At 40.1% G+C, this 20,117-nt stretch overlaps 3 protein-coding genes across 4 annotated transcripts; 2 read left to right on the plus strand and 1 right to left on the minus strand.

Annotated features, from left to right (window-relative positions):
- Nucleotides 1-253: 253 nt before the first annotated feature.
- On the plus strand, nt 254-6,875 carry LOC311488537 (acetylcholine receptor subunit alpha). 2 transcript variants are annotated; one of them, XM_084545301.1, is made up of 9 exons: nt 254-1,061; nt 1,905-2,047; nt 2,131-2,175; nt 2,516-2,625; nt 3,024-3,219; nt 3,529-3,766; nt 5,342-5,565; nt 5,791-6,027; nt 6,114-6,875. In XM_084545301.1, exons 1-9 carry the CDS (start codon nt 1,019-1,021, stop codon nt 6,240-6,242), a joined length of 1,365 nt encoding a protein of 454 aa, XP_084401427.1. In that variant the 5' UTR covers nt 254-1,018; the 3' UTR covers nt 6,243-6,875. The 2 variants fall into 2 exon arrangements, with proteins under 2 accessions (XP_084401427.1, XP_084401426.1); XM_084545300.1 differs by having other exon boundaries at nt 254-2,047.
- Nucleotides 6,876-7,333: 458 nt separating this feature from the next.
- Nucleotides 7,334-17,114, plus strand: gpr155a (G protein-coupled receptor 155a). The gene is made up of 16 exons (XM_084544106.1): nt 7,334-8,052; nt 8,247-8,742; nt 10,219-10,618; nt 10,936-11,104; nt 11,218-11,373; nt 12,028-12,111; nt 12,227-12,347; nt 12,446-12,524; nt 12,838-12,928; nt 13,015-13,216; nt 14,287-14,376; nt 14,544-14,674; nt 15,029-15,124; nt 15,215-15,279; nt 15,372-15,509; nt 15,735-17,114. The coding sequence occupies exons 2-16, from the start codon at nt 8,292-8,294 to the stop codon at nt 15,928-15,930; spliced, it is 2,469 nt and encodes an 822-aa protein (XP_084400232.1). The 5' UTR covers nt 7,334-8,052; nt 8,247-8,291; the 3' UTR covers nt 15,931-17,114.
- On the minus strand, nt 15,962-20,078 carry scrn3 (secernin 3). Its single transcript, XM_084544109.1, has 8 exons — nt 19,904-20,078; nt 19,559-19,730; nt 19,247-19,428; nt 18,928-19,127; nt 18,078-18,290; nt 17,827-17,989; nt 17,578-17,758; nt 15,962-17,489 (listed from the first exon to the last, which is right to left on the minus strand). The coding sequence occupies exons 2-8, from the start codon at nt 19,712-19,714 to the stop codon at nt 17,328-17,330; spliced, it is 1,257 nt and encodes a 418-aa protein (XP_084400235.1). The 5' UTR covers nt 19,715-19,730; nt 19,904-20,078; the 3' UTR covers nt 15,962-17,327.
- Between the last annotated feature and the right edge of the window lie 39 nt (nt 20,079-20,117).

A 20,117-nucleotide genomic window follows, 5' to 3' on the forward strand; every position in this document is an offset into this window, starting at 1 on the left:
CATGATTCATAGTATACATTATGTATTTATACATCTGATATAGTTTCAAGAAATGTTTCCAGCGACTTCACCTGATCCAAGGTAAACTGTGGACATCCTGCTATGCCAAGAGTCAATCGCGTACCACACACTTAAATAAATACTTAATTAAATTCTTATTTTTTATAGACAGTCCTGAGTTGTCAACCTTGAGTACATGCCAGTGACAATTTGCTGCTCACACTGACATGGCTTTAGGCAAAAGAATCTCATAATATGTTTCATTCGGTGTCTGTTTCTGGAGCTTTTAATCATGTTACATGCTTCTAAAGATGTTGCCGCAGAACGGTAGAAGCTCAAATTTCCATTTTCTCTTCTCTGAATCGAAAATGGACATTTACTGTTTTGATTAAGGCCGTTTACATGATACAAAATAAAGCTTCATACTCTTTTAAATATGGTTCCCAAGTTTAAAAAACTAATTTAGAAAATAAAAAAACTGTAGTTAAGACTCAAAGTTATTGATATAAAATGTGATGTAAGTTACAACCAATTAAAATCACCCATCACTCATTAAGATTTTTTTTTTATTCCATGGAGCAAGCTCATACAGACAGATGATTATTTAATGATCACATGAGTCTGTGTATAAAAATGGCTCCGGTAATAGTTTGTCACCGACAGAGGAGAAACTCAGAGCAGCAAGCCTGAGCCCCGTCTTTGCACCAGCTGCTTATGTGTGGCCAAGTTCACGATGGGATATTTCAGTGGTGGATTACCCTGGCATGTTGATCTTATAACAGATGGCAAAGAACGCGGCCCTCTCAAATGACAAGCATTGGGAGCCAGTCATTCACATCCGCTGTCGATACAATAACAACAAGGCTGCCAGTGCGGAGCATGGAGGTTGTACAGTAAGTCATTTGCCAGCGTTGAAAGAATGTTTTAGGTGGGTCAAACCTTTTTAATTCTCTAGTGGTCAACGGACAACGTGTTGAAGTTGGATCTTGGTTTTGGATGCCTGACTTTATTGGCCAGAATGAATCCTGTGTTTGTCATTTTTCATCTGGTCATTCTAGCAGGTAAGAAGTTCTTTTAAACTAAAGAAATGTATGAAATATACTGTATACCTTTTTACTTTAGTTAGGTTGAAACAAGTTATAATTCTACATAAATATAATGCTTAACCTGCCCTTAAAGTGAACTCCTGTCATGTCAGAGTGATGCAACACAAACTAATGAGCAAATTTAAATTTTCGAGCACTGTGGCTCTTTGGGAAGAGCATGTATGCTGTCTGCATTTCAGCCTTTCCTCTCGCTGTCACCTCTTGAAGTCCCCTGCAGTATTATAGAATATTATAGACAGGCAGTTCTTTAATTTGCTGTGCTGAATGTCTGCAGAATTTTTTGAGCGTTCAGACAACATGTTGCTGTAAAATGACCTTCGTTTCAAGGTGAGACGAAAAAGCGTAAGGGGATCCTGCTCTGGCCTGTGACAGATATGTTGTGGAAATAGTATAAGAATATCTCTATTAACGACCCTCAGGGGTGAGTGCATGTTTGAGTGTAGTGTTTCCAGATTTAGACCTCAAATCCGGCTCTCTGAAAATAAGCAAACATGTGAGCTATATTTATGCAACAGAGCTTGAATGAATTTTCTTTTAGTTGTGTTGTAAATTTCACGAGTTCAGTGTGCAGCTCTTCCAAAGCTTGTCTATGCACACAGCAGTGTAAAAGTGGGTCAGCTTCTGAGTGTTGTGCACTTACATTTACAAAACATGTAGCACCTAGTGTGGCGCTTCTATTTTCAAGTCATATTAGGTGAACTACGTATCAGATGTTCTTAAGCAATATTCTTCTTTGGCACAACTTACACTTGACGAGTAACACAGCAGTGAGCCTGTACCCTGTATTATTTGTTTCAGGTACATCCTCGGCCTCGTCTGATGAAACGCGTCTAGTTAAAACCCTTTTCACTGGCTATAATAAGGTTGTCCGTCCCGTCAATCATTTCAAGGAACCCGTCGTTGTAACCGTGGGTCTTCAGCTCATTCAGCTCATCAGCGTGGTGAGGTCTCACGTCACAGCATGTCCGCCCATTTGTATAAAGTTTCACTATCGTCAACTGTCTAAATGTGTCTGAATTCCCAGGATGAGGTCAACCAGATTGTCAGCAGCAACGTACGACTGAAGCAGGTTTGATTATATGTTCTTATCGTGAAAGAAAGACACTGAACAAACCATGTTGCACGACACCTCAAAAGATACACTGCATACTGCTTAAAACAAATAATGTATGTTGCATAAATAGACACATATTCTCTATGAAGGCAGATGTTGGTCAATGGCTGCACTGATCTTCCTATAGTTCTCCAAAGAAATTCTAATTCAAACCGGTTTTGTGTCTCTAAATACTACTTTTTAAGTGCACAGAGACAAATCTATACGTAAAATACCAGAAAAATATATGCAATGAATCATTAATACTGGTGGTTATTATTGAAGTGCTTTCCATTGTCCTTGTCTGTATTTTCAGCAATGGAAAGATGTGAACTTGCACTGGAACCCGGAGGATTACGGTGGCATCAGAAAGATCAGAGTCCCCTCCACTGACATTTGGCGTCCTGATCTGGTCCTCTACAACAAGTAAGCTATCAACCTGTATTTGATCCATGTCATGTCTTTCTAAAACCTTTTTTATAACCGTAAGGTGAATGTGACTTGAACATCTCTTCTGCTAAAAACAATCAGCCCACCTGTCAGTGACATTTTGACTCACACACCGTCTCATACAGCAGTCTGTAGCATGTGAAAGCTCAGATTTCATCAGGCTAAATCTGGCCTCTGTATTGCAGGGGCCCCCTCTCTCCTCACACCATATGCTGCATCTGACACACTGCTGTTTTTTCCCTGACAACCGGCTCTGCAGGCACAACAACTTGTGCCAACCCCGCTCATCCTCGGGCGCTGATGTCCCCCCACGTTAACATTTAACTTATTATCTCCCATGTTGATGCTGCGTCTGTGTTTGTCTGTGCCCGCAGTGCTGACGGTGACTTTGCCATCGTTCACGAGACCAAAGTGCTGCTGGAGCACACTGGACTGATCACGTGGAACCCGCCAGCCATCTTCAAGAGCTACTGTGAAATCATTGTGCTGCATTTCCCCTTTGACCTCCAGAACTGCAGTATGAAGTTGGGTACCTGGACCTACGATGGAAACTTGGTCGTCGTCAACCCTGTAATAAAACTCAATCCATGCAAATTCACTTTCTTGCTGAGAATTACTAATAATCCCGTGTTCATAGGTGCTCCTACAGTAAATATGAAGCTGTACCTACTTTAGCTACTTGTGCCTGTAAAGGCATGTCTGAATGTACTGTACAATCTGAACAATTTAGCATTCTACTCTTGAAATCAAACATAATTTAGAGGCAACCTCTTATAAATAACTTCAGCATATTTACATAGTCGCCCAACAGAGACCAATACAAATGACAACTAGAGAAATGACGGGAGCAGCCACCATGTTTATTGTATCTCCTCGCAGGACAGTGACCGCCCAGATCTGAGTAATTTTATGGAAAGTGGAGAGTGGGTGATGAAGGATTTCCGTGGATGGAAGCACTGGGTGTACTACGCCTGCTGCCCGGACACCCCCTACCTGGACATCACCTACCACTTCCTCATGCTGCGGCTTCCTCTCTACTTCATCGTCAACGTGATCATCCCTTGCATGCTCTTCTCCTTCCTGACTGGCCTCGTCTTCTATCTCCCCACAGACTCTGGTATGTAAAATATGACCAGAAAACATATTTAAGGATTTATGGACATTTTTAAATACCTCTCACATTAGTTGGATTAGTAGCAATGTACTAAGTCTGCATTTTTAAAAATGGGGCTTTTATTCTTAACATGTTTTCCAAGTAAACGCATTGCTGAACTAAATGAAATCGGTAGATGCAAGGCAAGTTCAGCCTTTTCGGAAATATGCTACGTGCTTTCTTTCCAGAAAGTAGATGAGAATTGTGTCTTGTGTCTGTCTCCTAAATATGAATTTACACTCAGCAGCCAATTAGCCTAGCTTAGCAAAAAGACCACATGTAAGAAGATGTAGCCTGGCTCCATTTACCAACACTTGTAAAGCTTGATAATTTGCTCATTGTGTTCCCTTTTGTTTGCCCTGCAACCCTACAGTATTACAAAGACTCAAGGATATGTGTCTGGAAAATAGTCTACCTCACAATACAAAATTGTCACATGTACACATAACACAGATTTGACCTGTCATCCAAATTTAATCCAGCGTCTTGAAACATATAAAGCCCCAAGTCAAAGTACAAATTGTGCATCTGAAGCCAAAATTAGATCCTCATTTTATTTCTTATCCGTATGTTGCATTACAGTATTCATTTACACCACGTTGGGAAAATCCTTAAATGTTGCCTGCCAGTGCAAAGTGTCCCAGCATCATCTGCAACCGAAACTTCCCTGCTTATGTGCACATCTGGCTGAGTTCCCACTGTGTAGGTCTGCCTCATTACCCAGAGTCCCTCTGTGCTGTCATGTCTGAAAGGAGGCCTTTGCTTTAATGTATAATACATCACTTGATCCCTGTTTCTGATATGGCGGCTGACAGGATAGTGTGGAGGAGAAGCTGGTGCCAAAAGATGCCCTCTCCGGGATAACAGCTCTCACTGAGCAACAACATAAAAACATGTCTTGAATTTTACTGGTGTGAAATTGTGTCAGACTCGGTTTACTTGTTCTTTTGTTGGTTTTATACAACATTATCAAGCTGCCTCCCCAGCAAGCCTATCCCAGGCAGATATTTAACTGCTTGTTGGGATAGACAGTGCAATTATTGTGTTGTGTAAATAAAAACTTTGGGTGAATACGTGATTGGCTGACATGACTAACAGAAAACAGGCCTATGGAAACAGCCCTCCCTTGTGGCAGTGAAATAAGACTGCATGTACATGAGCCAAGATACGGTTAAACATGTCTTTTGAATGTCAGAATGGCAAAGAATATTTTATTGTATGTGGAAATATTTACCTTTTTCTTTCTTATATTACATCTTGACCTTTTGAATTACTTCCTAGTTCCGTCTCAAACATCTAAGTTAAGATTTTTTATTTATTTATAGCTACTTCGATGCACCAAGAATAGACATCAAGAAATTCAAACATTAGAATTGTATTTTTTTTCTTATTGTGTGGCCTCGACATTTACCTTGCCCTTCTAATTTGATCTTGACCTCTCAGCTGTAAACCATCCGTTCAAATGTGTACTTACACCTCATGGTGACTTTTAGACAAACTGTAATGAAAAATGGAACACGTTTTGTTATTGCCTTCCAGGTGAGAAGATGACTCTGAGCATCTCTGTCTTGCTTTCCCTGACTGTGTTCCTGCTGGTCATTGTGGAGCTGATCCCTTCCACTTCCAGTGCTGTACCGCTCATTGGGAAGTACATGCTCTTCACCATGGTGTTCGTCATTGCGTCCATCATCATCACTGTCATTGTCATCAACACCCACCACAGATCCCCAAGTACTCATACAATGCCAGACTGGGTCCGTAAGGTGAGCACAAGGACGCAAAGGGCAACACTTTTAATTGTATTTTGATAATGAATGGGTCTGCCTGAGCTTGGCAAGCTTTGGTGAACTGGCCTCATTTTCCTCTGTACTGTACTGCCATCTAGTGGAAGCATCCTGAATATCTGTTTTGAGCCTTTGCTATGCTGATATTACAAAGTACAGTTTTTCACACTGTGCTCATCTTTTGTTTTTTGCTTTTTGTGACAGGTTTTCATCGAAACCATTCCCAACATCATGTTTTTCTCAACAATGAAACGCCCTGGGAAAGAAAAGCAGACTAAAAACGTCTACGGTGGAGATTTTGACATCTCAGACATCTCTGGCAACCAGACCACTGCCGTTCCCTACCAGTCCCCCATCACCAAGAATCCTGATGTCCGCAGTGCCATCGAAGGAGTCAAGTACATAGCAGAAACCATGAAATCAGATGAGGAATCCAACAATGTAATGTTTCTTTTCATACAGAGTACTTCTAATGTTTTTTTTTTTTTTGTATTTGTGACAGATTGTCCCTTTTTCTTTGTCTGCAGGCTGCTGAAGAGTGGAAGTTTGTGGCCATGGTGTTGGATCACATTCTGCTGTGCGTCTTCATGGCTGTGTGTCTGATCGGCACGTTAGGTGTTTTCGCAGGTCGCCTCATTGAGTTGAGCATGCTTTAAAGACTTTGCTCTATGTTTTACCAGTTTGACTTGTTAAGTGACCACCTTGTTGCTCAGACCCTGCAGCAGTTTGAACCTAAGTTCATTTATCTTTTGGACACGCTTATTTTGTATATGCATAAGAACATGTTTTGTGCAGTATATCTTCAGCATATTTGGTTGTTGTTGTGGGGATGGGTGAACACATGTGTGCAATTTGAAACAATAATCACTTGAAAAGAAATGTTTTTGAAATACTGTGCAGTTCTGTTTGATATGTGAAGGGCACAACTGAATAAACTGATTTTGTCAGTTTATAGAGTGACTGAAGTGCTATGTTAAGTCGTGCATATAATAATTTCTTTTCCTGATGTGTCTTTGGCAAAATTACCACTTCTGGCACGTTGTTAAATGTTGCAATTATCTCATTTTATTTGCCATAATCCAATCATACGGAAATCCTCACACGTGTCATATTTTGGAAAACATTTGGCCCTGGTTTGTATTAACATGGTGGGTCTGTTGGACATGCAACATAAGCTTTCTGCCTTAGCAAAAGTAACATAGACCAAAGACTTGCTCTGACAACTGTGTGTGTAACACAGGCCTCAGCTAATCTTTTCTAAACACTGTATGGATAATTTCCATGTAGATCGTTGTGTACATTTTGCTATTAACATGTGTATGATGGTGGTATGATAAACACAATAGCCTATATCCTTGTGTCAAAATTATACTTACACTTATGTATACCCCAACAACACTTATATGATGACGGCTCCATCGACACCATGCATCATGTTTTTATGTTAGGTTGAACAGATTTTTAATTTTGTAATTAAACACTATTTAAAATAATCATCTTTATTTTTTAAGCTTTTTCGTCCAATGACTTCAACTGTTTATATTATTTGTAATTTTTTGAAATACGAATCACTTGCAACTTATTATAAATTTATTTTAGGTAACAATTTTTCTACTTCTTTCTGGTTATTTAGCCAGTTGTTTTATTATTTTTCGGGAAAAAAAACACTATTTACACTTTACAAGTATCAAATTATTCGTGTATACATAAATGTACATTTTATATTACATTTTTTTAACCATTTATGTGGAGGATTCAGAGCATTACGCTCTGTGAATACGAACTATTCCAAACAAATTAAAGAGGTAATAATAATAGATATTTTTTTTATTTAATTACATTACTTTTTAAACGCTGTCCGCATGGTTGTGACGTAACGCCGGTTGATCATGTGACTACTAGATTGGCCTCTGAGGTAAATCCGTAACAGTGATGGGGTAAAAAAAAAAACTAAACAAAACATTATTATAAGAGGGGGATATTCACCCCAAGACAGTGGAAGTTACTTTCATGTCTACTAAATCGTAGCTGGTGAAGGGCTGAAAACGTGAGTAACACATTGTCCTCTAACTGAGACTCATTACTTAATGTGTTTTCGTAGCCGTTGTGACCGTTGTTACTGCGTACAACCGTCTGCCCTCCAGGCCGAGCTAAGCCCCGCCCCTGCCCTGGTCTTGGGAACATGATTGGTGAAGTCGAGTCGTCAAATCGGGTATTATGAAAGTTACTGGGCGGAATCTTAAGCAATACCTCCATGTAGCAGGACACAACAACACATAACATCAGTTTAGAATTGTGGCAACCGGTCTGTAGAGGTGGAGCAGAGCAAAGTTTGGTCGTGTAAGTGGCTCTCCATGTAACATATCTCTGTGCCTCAAGTTTAACATTAGCTAGCGGGCTAACTCTTACTGCTACGAAAGATGACTGACACATGGGGCACATGAGGGCACAGCCGCTGTCAAAAAGGTAAGAGTAACTCATAAAGTGGTTGTTGTTAACCGAATATATGTTAACTCCATCGCAGTCTGTCTATAAGGATTTATTTCAAGCATATGATACAGTTAACGCGGACAGCGCTGCCTAGTTATGTGAAATCAGATTACCTTTGTACCTGTCATTTCGATTATAACTGATAACTACAGTAAGTCTTCCGGTTTTAGTGTCGGCCAGTGCCGAGCAGTGATGGGCTTCAACGTGAACCAGGCATGACAGCTGATCGGAGCATCGACATGATGGAGACACCTGCCAGCTCCACCTTTGCATATGTGCAGGAGGACCTGGAGTCCTCTGCGCTTCCTAACACCATGTCCATAGACAAGCTCTTCCCGGCTCTCCTGGAGTGTTTTGGGATAATACTGTGCGGGTACATCGCAGGGAGGACAAATATCATCACCTCCACGCAGGCCAAAGGTTTGGGGAATTTCGTGTCCAAGTTTGCTCTCCCAGCACTCCTGTTCAAGAACATGGTGCTGCTGGACTTTGCTAATGTCATCTGGCCATTTCTCTGGAGCATCCTCATCGCCAAAGTGTCCGTGTTCTTCATTGTTTGCATCCTGACTCTGATAGTTTCCAGCCCTGACAGTCGCTATAGCAAGGCTGGACTCTTTTCAATATTTGCTACCCAAAGCAATGACTTTGCCCTGGGATATCCTATAGGTAAGTCTAAATCTTTTCATCCCATCACAAACACTGCTTTTCCGTCATGCTTTCCCATCCATCAAACCAGGACTATAATTATGCATTTGTTGCACCATAAACCAAGCTGGCAGTATACACCGATCAGGCATAACATTATAACGGGAGGAGTAAATAACATTAAGCATCTTGTGACAATGCAGTGTTCTGCTGGGAAACTTTTGGGGCTGGCATTTGTGTACACAAGGTGTTGACCTGGCCTCCAAATTCCTTAGATCCCAGACTGATAAAGTATCTGTGGGATGCACTGGGACAAGCCTGATCTACAGAGGCCCCTCCCCTTAACCCATAGGATCCCAAGGCCCCCACTAACAACATCCTGGTGACAGACACTGCAGGACACCCTCAGAAGGCCCATGTCCATTCTCTGATGAGTCAGAACTGTTTTGGTTCACAAGGGAGACCTAAACAGCATTATTCAGATGGTCATAATGTTATGCCTGATCTGTGTATTTCACACCTTTCCTTTATCAACACGTGATGTATGTTTCTAAAGGGTGTGAGTAATGTCAGAGAAAAGTGGGATTCCATATTTTGTTTTTTGTTTTAATGAAACAAGTCGTTTTTAACTTCAAATACAGTAAATGTTAAATGTTCTACACTAGTGTTAGGTACACTAGTGAAAACAAATCCATTCTAATATAACAGCTTTGTGAATGGGATTCTGCATTACTTTAAAATAACTGAGAGAGATGTTGTTATTCAGCTGTTTTTCACTTTGGAGGCTGTGGTTTGTTGTACTATTGAATTGTGTTGTGTTGTACAGACACGTCGTTCAGTGGTTTAGGTTGAATATCAAAACCACCTCTGTGTTTAATTCAGTCCCATACGGTTTAACAGCACCACAAAACTACATCCTTCAAAATGGCCATACAGTTAAATTACCAACTTTCTTACGTTGTTTTTTACATTAACTGAACATTATAACAGCCACAGAAGGGGATTTTAGTACAGGACTGTTTTTTTTTTTTAAATGCTTGTGTTTTCACTAGTGTAACTAAAGTTTCAGCATGTGACTGTATATCCCAGTGACTCAGACAATAGAGAAATCTGAACCTGTTCCTCAATTCTGATCTATTGTTGTCTATTGGTGACATTTCTGAAAAGTGTTTTCTCTAGTTTTCCTGTCTCTTCAGTTCCATCATTTGTTTTATTTCCAGGATATTTCACATTAGAACTATTGATCTGCTCCAGGTTTAAATCTTAAAGAGACGGTTGCTTTTAATGGTCAGATATCAAGGTGGATGTGAGAACCACTGTGCATGATGCAAGTATACTGAACTTTCATGGAGGGAGTGGTTAAAGAACCTCCCTGTATCAAGTGCAGACAAACTGGTGTCATTTACAAACCTTTGTACAGTTTGAAGTGATCCAGGACAAGAACATTTTGTTAACGTTGTGGCATTATTCCTCATTAATCTCTATCTTCATCCACAGTTGAAGCCCTGTACCAGAGCACATACCCAGACTACCTCCAGTATATCTACCTGGTTGCACCTGTTTCCCTAATACTTCTAAATCCCATCGGCTTTGCCCTCTGCGAGATCCAGAAGTGGAAGGATCAGGGAGACAACCAACAGAGCAAACTAAAGATTGTAGGAGTTGTCATTTTACAGGTCCTAAAGAACCCCATAGTGTTTATGGTCGTTATCGGCATCATTGCCCACTTTGCCCTGCACCAGACAGTTCCTCCCTTCATGTCTGAGTTTGTGGACGGCTTGGCCAACTCTTTTGGGGGAGCGGCTCTGTTCTACTTGGGTCTGTCCATGGTGGGACAGTTGAGGAAATTAACCAAATCCACAGTCGTGACACTGATATTACTCATCACAGCAAAACTGTAAGTGGAAATGGTTAAGGCTTTTGCTACACCCAATGGTCAGATGATTTTGTGTTATCAGACAACCTTATATTATTATAATGTGGAGTGTAGCTAGAGTCAGCAGCTTAGAGTACTCCCAACGTGTTGTTTTGTGCTCATGGTGTGTGTGACTCAGGCTTTTCTCAGACCACAAGCCTTTTCCAAATGGATTACACATGAAGAAGTCTCAGACTGATTTATCGTAAATATTTTAGATGCAGTGCCTTTCACACCAAAGTGTTAACTAACCCCTCAAATAACTGTACATGACCCAAGTCTTTTGATTTGACTTTCAGGTTGCTAATGCCCCTCATTTGTAAGGACATGGTGGATCTGCTGGACAATAGTAACACCAGCGCTATGAACCACTCCAGCCTCTCTGACTATGCCTTTCTTTATGGAGTGTTTCCCACTGCACCCAGTGTGGCCATCTACGCTGTTTATTATAACGCAGAGCTAGAAGTTGTGAGTTGTTTACATCTAGCTGCCAATCTTTTATGTGCCATTCAGCTACTCCAGTAACTTTGTGTTGAAATCACAACCCACTTAATGTGTTTTTTTATTCTGATTCCTAACAGATAACTTCTGGGATGGTGATCAGCACTTTTCTCTCAGCTCCGATCATGTATGTTTCGGCCTGGTTGCTCACAATCCATTGGATGGATCCTCAGCGTTTAATGAATTCGCTGCTGACTGTCAGTTTCAACATAAGCATACTGAGCTTAGTGGCACTGGTGAGTCTCAACAAGAAACTTTAGTTCGGCAACATGTTGGCCAATCTTACATAACTGACTGATAATCAGCTGATTATTGGTTTCAGTATGTGGAAACACAGGTCTCGGTGAAACAAAACATAATGTGGTTGTACTGCAAGTTTAGCATTTTCCATTTCAGGCCGGGCAGCAATTATTTCCGTCAGTCACTTTATTCCATAATTTGGCACTGTTCACTATGTATAACATGCACGAGATGTTTTCATTATTTGAAAATAAATTGGAAGACAAAATACAAAAGTACGGATTCTGCTTAGATGTTTGAACCACTTGTGGAAGGGTGACATTAAGAGGCTCTGGCATTGACAGGATGTATGGTTCAGAGAGGCTGACTTACTTCCTCATTCTCCTTTTCAGTATCTAATTTAAGGAAGTGGAAACTCACTTCTATAAATGTATAACCTTTGTGGTGATGAAACATGATTACATTTGTGTTTGTATTCTGCCGTGACTTGCATACATTAATTACTCTTCTGTGTTTTCATTTTCTAAATGTGGCTTGCCATTTTCCTGAATAATCTACCCATTTAGTTTGCTTAGAAATGGAATAACCATGTTCAATATTAGTTCACTGTCTGTGTGCAAATTTTTTGCTATATGTGTTTTCTCTGGCAGGTGTGGACAATTGCTGTTATGGTTTTAAGTAAGAAATTCAAGAAGCTACCTCACATGTTTACTGTCAACCTTTTCCTGGCGCAGGTAAGCATGCTGCCACATACAGTACTCTTAACCTGCTTTGTGTAATTAAACACAAAGGTTATATATTGAGAAGTTGACGTCAGTCATGTTTGATTTGTTGTGGTGTGTTTTCCAGTTCCTGACATCTGTGGGAATGATTTTGTGGAACTTTGTGGTAAAGGAAGGCAACTTCACTGGACTGGTCCTGACTTTCACATTATCAAGCATCTCACTCTACAGTACCTTCTTATGGCCAGGTATGCACACAGCGATGCACTTGAAGTAGACTGATACTGAATTGTATTCATGTATCTTGGTGAGCTCTGATTTTCTTTTCCTGTTTTGTTTATTTTAGGGTTTATAGCTCTTTCACTTACGAAAAGATTTGAGGAAGTGAGAATTTCACCAGGCACATTGGTCATTGCAGCCTGGGGGTGAGTGGCTTTGACAAAAATGAACACAGAAATGAAACCAGGCAAGTTTGTCTGGCAGGCTTAAAGCCACAGACATTGTACCTGTTCTGAAGTAGTACTCATTCGTTGGTCCTAAATTTTAAACATGATTCATTCGAAAAGTGCATCCACTATACTGTACTGAGAAGGATTTCTACGAGTTTACTACTCACTTGAATCTAAATGGTTGAGCAAACCGTTCCTGATATGTAATCCATGCCAGTTTGGTTCAGGGCGAGGCTCTAAGCTGTTCTTTGTTTCATTATCAGTGAATTCAGTGTACATCTCTTTACAGGATTCCAGCTTTAATAACTGCTGTTATTCTCATATTTGGGGAAGTAATGTCAGACACAATTAATGTGTCCTTCTTCTACGGCAGACTGCAGGTATCAGTTCTCACCATTTTCCTGTTTTCTGCCATTTAATTGAAGAGAATTAGATAAAAGTCTGCATACTTTGTGTTTTCTTTCAGATGATCTGCACCACAGTTGTAGTCGCCTTCAGCATACTCCTTGCAGGAGGCTCTCTAGTGTGTCTCAGTAGAGGAAGCTGGGCCCAAAATGACCAAAATCTAGAAGGAGGCTCTTCATTTGACCCTCCAGAGGATGTTGTGACTGAAGCAGAAAACCAGCCTCTATTTGAGCCAGTCATCCCATCAGGAGACCTCAACAGAGGTAGACCAACAGACCATTTAACAGAGACAATTATTATGGATTATTTTAATAAGTCAGCAATTGTTTAGATTACTTTGATAGGAATAAATAAAGACCAGGTTTTCCACGTAACAAAATGGATGATTAGTGAAGCATATGGAAGCAGTTCTAACAACGAAAAACTGTCAGGAGTTCAAGCCCCAGGTGGAGTTAAAATGAAAAGAAAAGTCAATAATCCAAAGTCAAGTCTACCCCTTATCTACAAGTGGTCTACAGCCAACTGCCACACAATGCAACGTCTATGTGATGACCAACACCTTCCTCTCAGATGTGACTTGTCATTATCTGCAGGAAACATGATAAGCTCCGATAAGTTTAGTTCCCTATTGAACACATCACCCTCAACGAATACATTTGTAGAAAATACGCTTGACTTGTCGCTGAGTTTCCTGTCCAAGGTTGTGTTTATTTAAAAGCTGTTGAGAGCAAAAGTGACTAGCCAGATGCTTTGTTTTTGTTTACCCGCTACACTTTTGACTGTTGTATTAGAATGCAGTCAATTTCATTAGTGTACCTAATGTTTTGGCAAGTGTGTTTTTGCTGTATGGAGCAACTCTGTAAGTTAATGGTTAACTTAAGATTAATGGTAGTATAAGGTCATGTTTACAGTCAGTACCCATGGGAGCAACAAATTAAAAACTAACAGAAGAAAATCAATGCTGCAAGTGTTGAAAAAAACATGTACATGGTCATCCTAAAGTCATATATTGGTTACTTAATATAATTATGGTATAAAATGATTCCCGTGGGTTACTGGAACACAAGTGTTGACTAAATTAATACGTAATTGAAATTAAGTAAGTGACAGATACATTTAATTGAAAAATTGGGCATAAGTCAAACATATCTTTGTTAACACAATATTTGTTTTGTATTTTCAGACTTATATGCGTGTCACTATAATGGATTACATGGCTTTTTTATTGGAATACTTTATTATTATACTCATATTTTATTGATGATTTTAGTGTGAAACTGAGTTGAACTGTACTAATACAGTCTGAAATTTCTTTTCACTTTATCTTTATCAGCGTGCCTCATATGTGACTGTGCACCGCCCCAGCCGATGCCTGACATGATCATCAGCACAAACACCAACAACACGCCAGCAGCGCTTGGAGGTATTGGACTGATAGTCAACAGACCTTTCTCTTTCATGAGAGTGTAAATTAGTGCAGAATGTCTAATAATGTCACCTTCCGCATGGGTAATATAAATATAAATGTATTGTTTATATGTAGTTTATAATATTTGCTATGTTCAATTTCTGTTCTGCTGCCCCTTTCAGGTGAGTGTGAGAACAGGTGTGAGTCAACAGACTGCCTCCTCGTCCAAGTGGAGGAGTGCCAGCAGGTTGCAGACAGACAGGTGGCCCGTCATGTGCTCATATGTCTACTTCTGACTGTCAGCCTGCTCGCTGTGAGTAAACTACTACCTTTCAGTGCTACAGTGACATGTAGTCAGCCTTCCTCTGCCTGCATTATTATATTTAGCGCATCACAAACCAAATCAGATACAAATGGCTGAGCTGTGTAATTTCCAACTGTGGAAGACTTTAGGAAACCAATTCTGAAACCCCATTATATAGTTGTGGTTATTAAATTATTACTCTCATTTTAGACATTTTAATATACTGCTCTTTTTCACTAAAATTACATTAAACGAAATGAGTGTCCTAATGGAGACAATTGCACACAACTGGTTCTACGATGACACTGTATACAGGTTCGGCTCGCATTTCAAGTGCACTTCCTTTGTAATTCTTGTTAACAGAACTTGTCGAGCTGCTTGTGGCTGCTTTTTAATCACGATCCTGGTAGACTCTACTTAGAGCTGCAGTTCTTCTGTGCTGTGGCCAACTATGGACAGGTTAGTGTTACAAGCACCGTAGCCTCACCATAAGGAGCATTTGCTCTCACACAACACTACATTCATGTGAGTTATCTTTTCCGTTGACAGGGGTTTCTCTCTTTTGCACTTTTTGGACTGGATAAGCATTTGATTTTACTGCCGTTTAAGAGGAGGTAAAGAATGTTAATTTACTATACTATGTGTACACTACAGTATACAGAATAGTATGTCCATGGATTTATTTACTTTTTCTACGGGTGTGCAGGTTATACAGTCTGTGGCAAGGAAAGAAGCGAGACGAGCAGCCTCAGACTGATTTATCTGAGGACATTCGAATGACCTGCACCCAGTTCACCAAATACCACAAACAACAGTGTTTTCAAGAGATCGTAAAAAAGAGAAGGTGAGAGCACATGTTCTTACTCACTGCTGCTGTGGTCAGACGTTGATGAGGAAATGTCTCGAATGAACATGTTCCTCACTGTCATTCAAACCACCTTAAAAGTTTTTTTTTTTTTTTAAATGTTATTTCTAGTCATTTTAATGTGTGGCCCCTTTTTTCTCCTCCTCATTATTTTGTGACTAACATTAAAGAAACAGTTCTTTGAAGGTCTCTTTTGACTTTCAGGTGTGGGAAGAAGACTATGGTGGAGTGTTTTCTTGGCTGTGAACTTGTGGACTGGCTTCTGCAGGTGGGGTTGGCTCAAGATCGTGGTGAGGCAGTACTCTACGGGACACGGTTACAGCAGGGTGGGGTGCTCCAGCACATCAAACAGGAGTACGGCTTCCAAGACAGTCGCTTTTATTACCGCTTCAGTGCATAACACACAAGAGTCAAAGATAACATTTCCTTTATCCCATAGGTGATGACATTTCAGTTTAAACTGGAAATACTGCTCTATTCACGCCCTGTACAGACACACACAAAAAATCCAGTTTAGTTTGTTTACAGGGGATACACCTAACTCTCATGTTAGGAGTGTTTGGAAGTGCAGCACATCTGCAAATTAAAGGACATCAGGGACTATGCATTGTGTCGAGTTGGTCTCAAAGGGAATTAACAATGAATAGTTTTTTTCATTTCATCCATCATTTCAGCATGTTAATTTCTGCCATATTGAGCTGCAGCTGCGTTGAAACAATGTTTATCCATATTGTCAAAATTATTTAAAGCTATTTATTTGTAAAACAGTAGACACACTGTAACAGTGGTAATATAATCCCTCATCGGGTGGGAAAACTGCTTAAATAGCTCTGTTAAGATGTGACAATGTCCCTTACAGTTCAAAACACTGGACTTGATAACATGGCATTATTAATATTAGGGGTTAAGGTTGTGCTGCATGCTTGTTATTGTTTTTATTTAATGCCGTTCTATGAGTGATAAAAAGCAAAAAAATATTCTTATGAATTTGTGGTGCAGGCCAAAAAAAACACACGCCATTATTTCCTGTACTGGGACACCTCTGCATCCATCATCACTCTTCTGGAAGAGACACTTGCTAAAGGAGTTAAGGGAAGATGAGGTTATTTTCATCCATTTTTAGAGATACTTTGACCCGTTAGTTAACTGGTCGTGTAGCATGAAGCACAAAGTACAGTTGCTTTGGTAACGTGCAATATAATATGACTTGGCATTGATACAGAACAGAGTTTGCACTATTTATCAGGACTACGTTGTGTTGTCAGTGTCCCAATACACCATTTTAACCAACAACTGGTTGTCTTTGTTTCCATTAACAGGATCATTTTGTTTTACGACTTTTTTCTCATCATTAGATGAATTAAAAAAGCTCTTACCTTTAACATGATGACCATAACGTGGTAGCATGACTCCTCTGAATACCTGATGAAATCAGATGTGTCTACTTCAGGTACACACAGGTAGTGCAAGCAGAGATAAAATGTTTGTGGCTTTGGAAGTGCAAATGTTTATTTTATTAACTTACAGACTTTGAGAAAACGTGTTTAAATAGTCTTTTTAATAAAATTGCTATAATACAATGTGTATCACATACTTTTTGTCAAATGCTTTATATTTGTTATGTTTACGTTTTTATTGTTGAAACTTAAAATCATGTAATACATAATGAATTTGGTTTGGAGACCTTTCTTATGAACAGTTGCTACATTTTAGTGTCTTTTCGTCTATTATACAAGCATGTTTGACTAAAAAGTGGACAGTGGAGACGTGCACTCTTGCTGAAGCAGTATTGACTTTTCAGCTTTTGCTGTAAATGGCCATCTCCTCCTTAACGGAGCTTGAGAACAGATTCACCAAAAGATCAGGCTCCCCAACACCCTGTGAAAGAATTTCCTCCATTTTTTCCATCTTCTTCTTCTCTAGCTGCCTCATACCGTCTGTGATCTTCTGTCCTCTGTCCTGTTGAGAAAAAAACATGAGTAGTTAGCATAGTTTCAACAGATTTTAACCCTTGTATAAAACGCAAGCTTCACTTAAATTGTTACACCTTGTAGGATTCAATGATGGCGGCCACCAGTTCATGTTTGACAAACAACTCGTGTTTGCGGTCGGGCTTCCTCTGGAAGCGAGGTTTCTTCTTTACAGGGTCATCTGGACCAAAACTGGGTGAAGAGGTCTCCTTTAACGGATTAAGGTGTTCCACAAAGATGAACGGTTTGAATACAGACCTGTTGTACAAAAGAACGACGCTGTGAGTCATCAGTAACTTCAGTACACACTAAACTAAGTGTGGTACCTTTCAGGGTCTGGAGTTGCTGTAAAATAGTGAACCCCGGGCAGATGAGGGTTTGTTGGAATCACAGACACCATACTTCCTGTTGTCATAAACATGCCCTCCATGTTGATGCCGCTGTCTTTGTCCCTCAAGATATCCATCATTGTTTCCGCATTAATATGACCTTCGAAAATAAAATCAACACATGCATAAACAGTGGCTGAGGTCAGAAAACGTCTCCGTTTTCTAAAGAGGATCCTGCATTAACTAACCGTTGCTCTTTTCCAACAACTTCTTCCCCTCACAGTAGCGGCTCCCAGACGCTTCTATCCTGGCCGTAGTCGTAAAAGAGTAGACTGTAGCAAAGTTGAACCCTGTCTTTCCGTCCCACCATCCTTTGCTTCGCGCATATTCCCTCATTTCTGGATGTTCCTTGTCTATCTTAGTCGTTATGCCATACTGGTTCGAGATGTTGCGATATCCACCTAGAAAAGCAGGAATTGTGATAATTAGCTGTTGGAATTTAGATTTGTTACTACTATATATTTATATATATGAACAGCAGCTCATCAGTGCAATTCTTTCTTAGTAAACTTTATGCTAATCACTGTCCATGTAATCTGCTTCTACCAGTTCTTGCAAGGCTGTTTTAGCTTCAATGAGTGCAGTTGAGACGACAAAAGGAAGACGGCACATAAACAAGGTTTTAACCCTATTCTGAGTTGCAACTATGGTCAATTGGGTTGACACTGTGCTCTGAGTGGGAGAAAATATTCATCTTAAAAATTAAAGTGGCAGCGCTCCCTGGTGGTCAAAACGTGTAAGTAAGAATCTTACATGATTTATTCTTGTATCTGTTTCGTTTCTATCACTCCCAATTACTTTCGAGCCCCTAAACTATGAAAAGGACTACATCTCCCATATAGCCCTTCAATGTAAAACCACTGAAATTAAATCTGAGACTTGGCACTTTAATGTAGTATCCACTATCTTTTACAAACCATTGAGACCATGGAATATGTGACTTTTCCTTTGAGGGTTTCATTTATAACTCATTGTGCTGCAGACTAAACAAGTGTGTAGTCCACTTTGTACAAATCTCTAATATTCTGTTCTTATTACCTTCCACTTTCTCTGCTGCCCAGTACTTCCCTGACGTTTCCAGCAGCCACGCCTCCTTCCTGTCTGAGATGAGGAAGCTGTTGTGGTAGGTGAAGCTACATTCATCTTCCATGCATGTTCCTCCTTGGCCATATTTCTCCAGCAGCCCAGTGATAACATCCACGGCTTTTTCAGCTGTATGTGCTCTCTCAAGCCCAAGCCTGTGAAATCACAGAATCATATCAGATTCTAAATAGCTGCATGTAATTCCTATTGCCTCAAAGTACAGCATGAAAACACTGCTTGGAAACACGTCTAATTTATTTTACTTTGGGCTTACCTGACGAGATCCATGCCGAGAAGAGCCTCCTCCCCGTCTGCGCTCTCTCTGCCCCACACTGCTTCATTTCCAATGCACACTTGATGCTCATTTGCACCCATCTCTGCCCCCCACAGCCACGCTGGTCTGCTCAACACCACTGCATGAGTGTGGGCAACCTGCTCAATCTCTATGTAGGTGCACTTTTCACAAAAAGAGGGGGAAAAAACGAACAAGGGCAAAAACTGTTAATGGTTATCAATTGGGAGCAGTCACACTGTGGGAAATTGAAGGTTGGAGGGCAATGACAGGCTGTCTGTAAGAGTCACCCACCTCAACCTTCTCCTCTCCCTCATAGTCTCTGGCAGGAAAATGCACAACCTCCTGGACTTCATCACAAGGCCTGTCAGAGTTTTTTCCAAAGATGATGCGTTGCCCCTCAGTGGAGGGTGGAAGAGCCACAAAGGTGTCACAAGAAGATGGCTGCATTTCAGTCACTGACTGTCTGAGACAGACAAAAATAATGGATTAGATGAGTTTACTAAAACAGTCATATCTTAAAACCAGATTTAAAGAGCGTGGTTATCTTAGCAAAAGCAAACAATAACACTTTGACTATGTTAGTCCTAAATGTAATGTTTAATGCCATATAGTTTACAGTCATTAGTAGTACCATACCTGTCTTTGCCCTGTCTGTATCAGTTTCTATTCTCGTAACTTGTTTCGGTCATAGTTCGCTCTCATTGACACCGGAAGCAGTACAGTCACGTGACCGAGATGAAGTCAGTTTTATATTCGTAGTTAATCTCATTAGTTTGTAAATTTAAAGACGCCTGAGGAGGAAAGACATCTATATTACTGATTCTGCATTTTATTTGTATTGTTTTATTTT

The sequence above is a fragment of the Chelon labrosus genome, assembly GCF_963514085.1.
Source record: "Chelon labrosus genome assembly, chromosome: 5".
NCBI classification, from domain to species: Eukaryota; Metazoa; Chordata; class Actinopteri; order Mugiliformes; family Mugilidae; genus Chelon; species Chelon labrosus.

What these genes read in the sequence shown, in the direction of transcription:
- scrn3 (XM_084544109.1), bottom strand. Translation starts at nt 19,714, where the DNA reads ATGCAGCCATCTTCTTGTGACACCTTTGTGGCTCTTCCACCCTCCACT. An exon ending in AGGGAGAGGAGAAGGTTGAG is followed by an intron (nt 19,429 to 19,558) that starts GTGGGTGACTCT and finishes TTTTGTGAAAAG; the next exon opens with TGCACCTACATAGAGATTGA. An exon ending in GGCAGCAGAGAAAGTGGAAG is followed by an intron (nt 18,291 to 18,927) that starts GTAATAAGAACA and finishes CTGCTTTTCTAG; the next exon opens with GTGGATATCGCAACATCTCG.
- LOC311488537 (XM_084545300.1), top strand. Translation starts at nt 1,817, where the DNA reads ATGTTCTTAAGCAATATTCTTCTTTGGCACAACTTACACTTGACGAGT. An exon ending in CTATCTCCCCACAGACTCTG is followed by an intron (nt 3,767 to 5,341) that starts GTATGTAAAATA and finishes ATTGCCTTCCAG; the next exon opens with GTGAGAAGATGACTCTGAGC. An exon ending in CAGATGAGGAATCCAACAAT is followed by an intron (nt 6,028 to 6,113) that starts GTAATGTTTCTT and finishes CTTTGTCTGCAG; the next exon opens with GCTGCTGAAGAGTGGAAGTT.
- gpr155a (XM_084544106.1), top strand. Translation starts at nt 8,292, where the DNA reads ATGACAGCTGATCGGAGCATCGACATGATGGAGACACCTGCCAGCTCC. An exon ending in CAGTACCTTCTTATGGCCAG is followed by an intron (nt 12,348 to 12,445) that starts GTATGCACACAG and finishes TGTTTATTTTAG; the next exon opens with GGTTTATAGCTCTTTCACTT. An exon ending in TTGGTCATTGCAGCCTGGGG is followed by an intron (nt 12,525 to 12,837) that starts GTGAGTGGCTTT and finishes ATCTCTTTACAG; the next exon opens with GATTCCAGCTTTAATAACTG.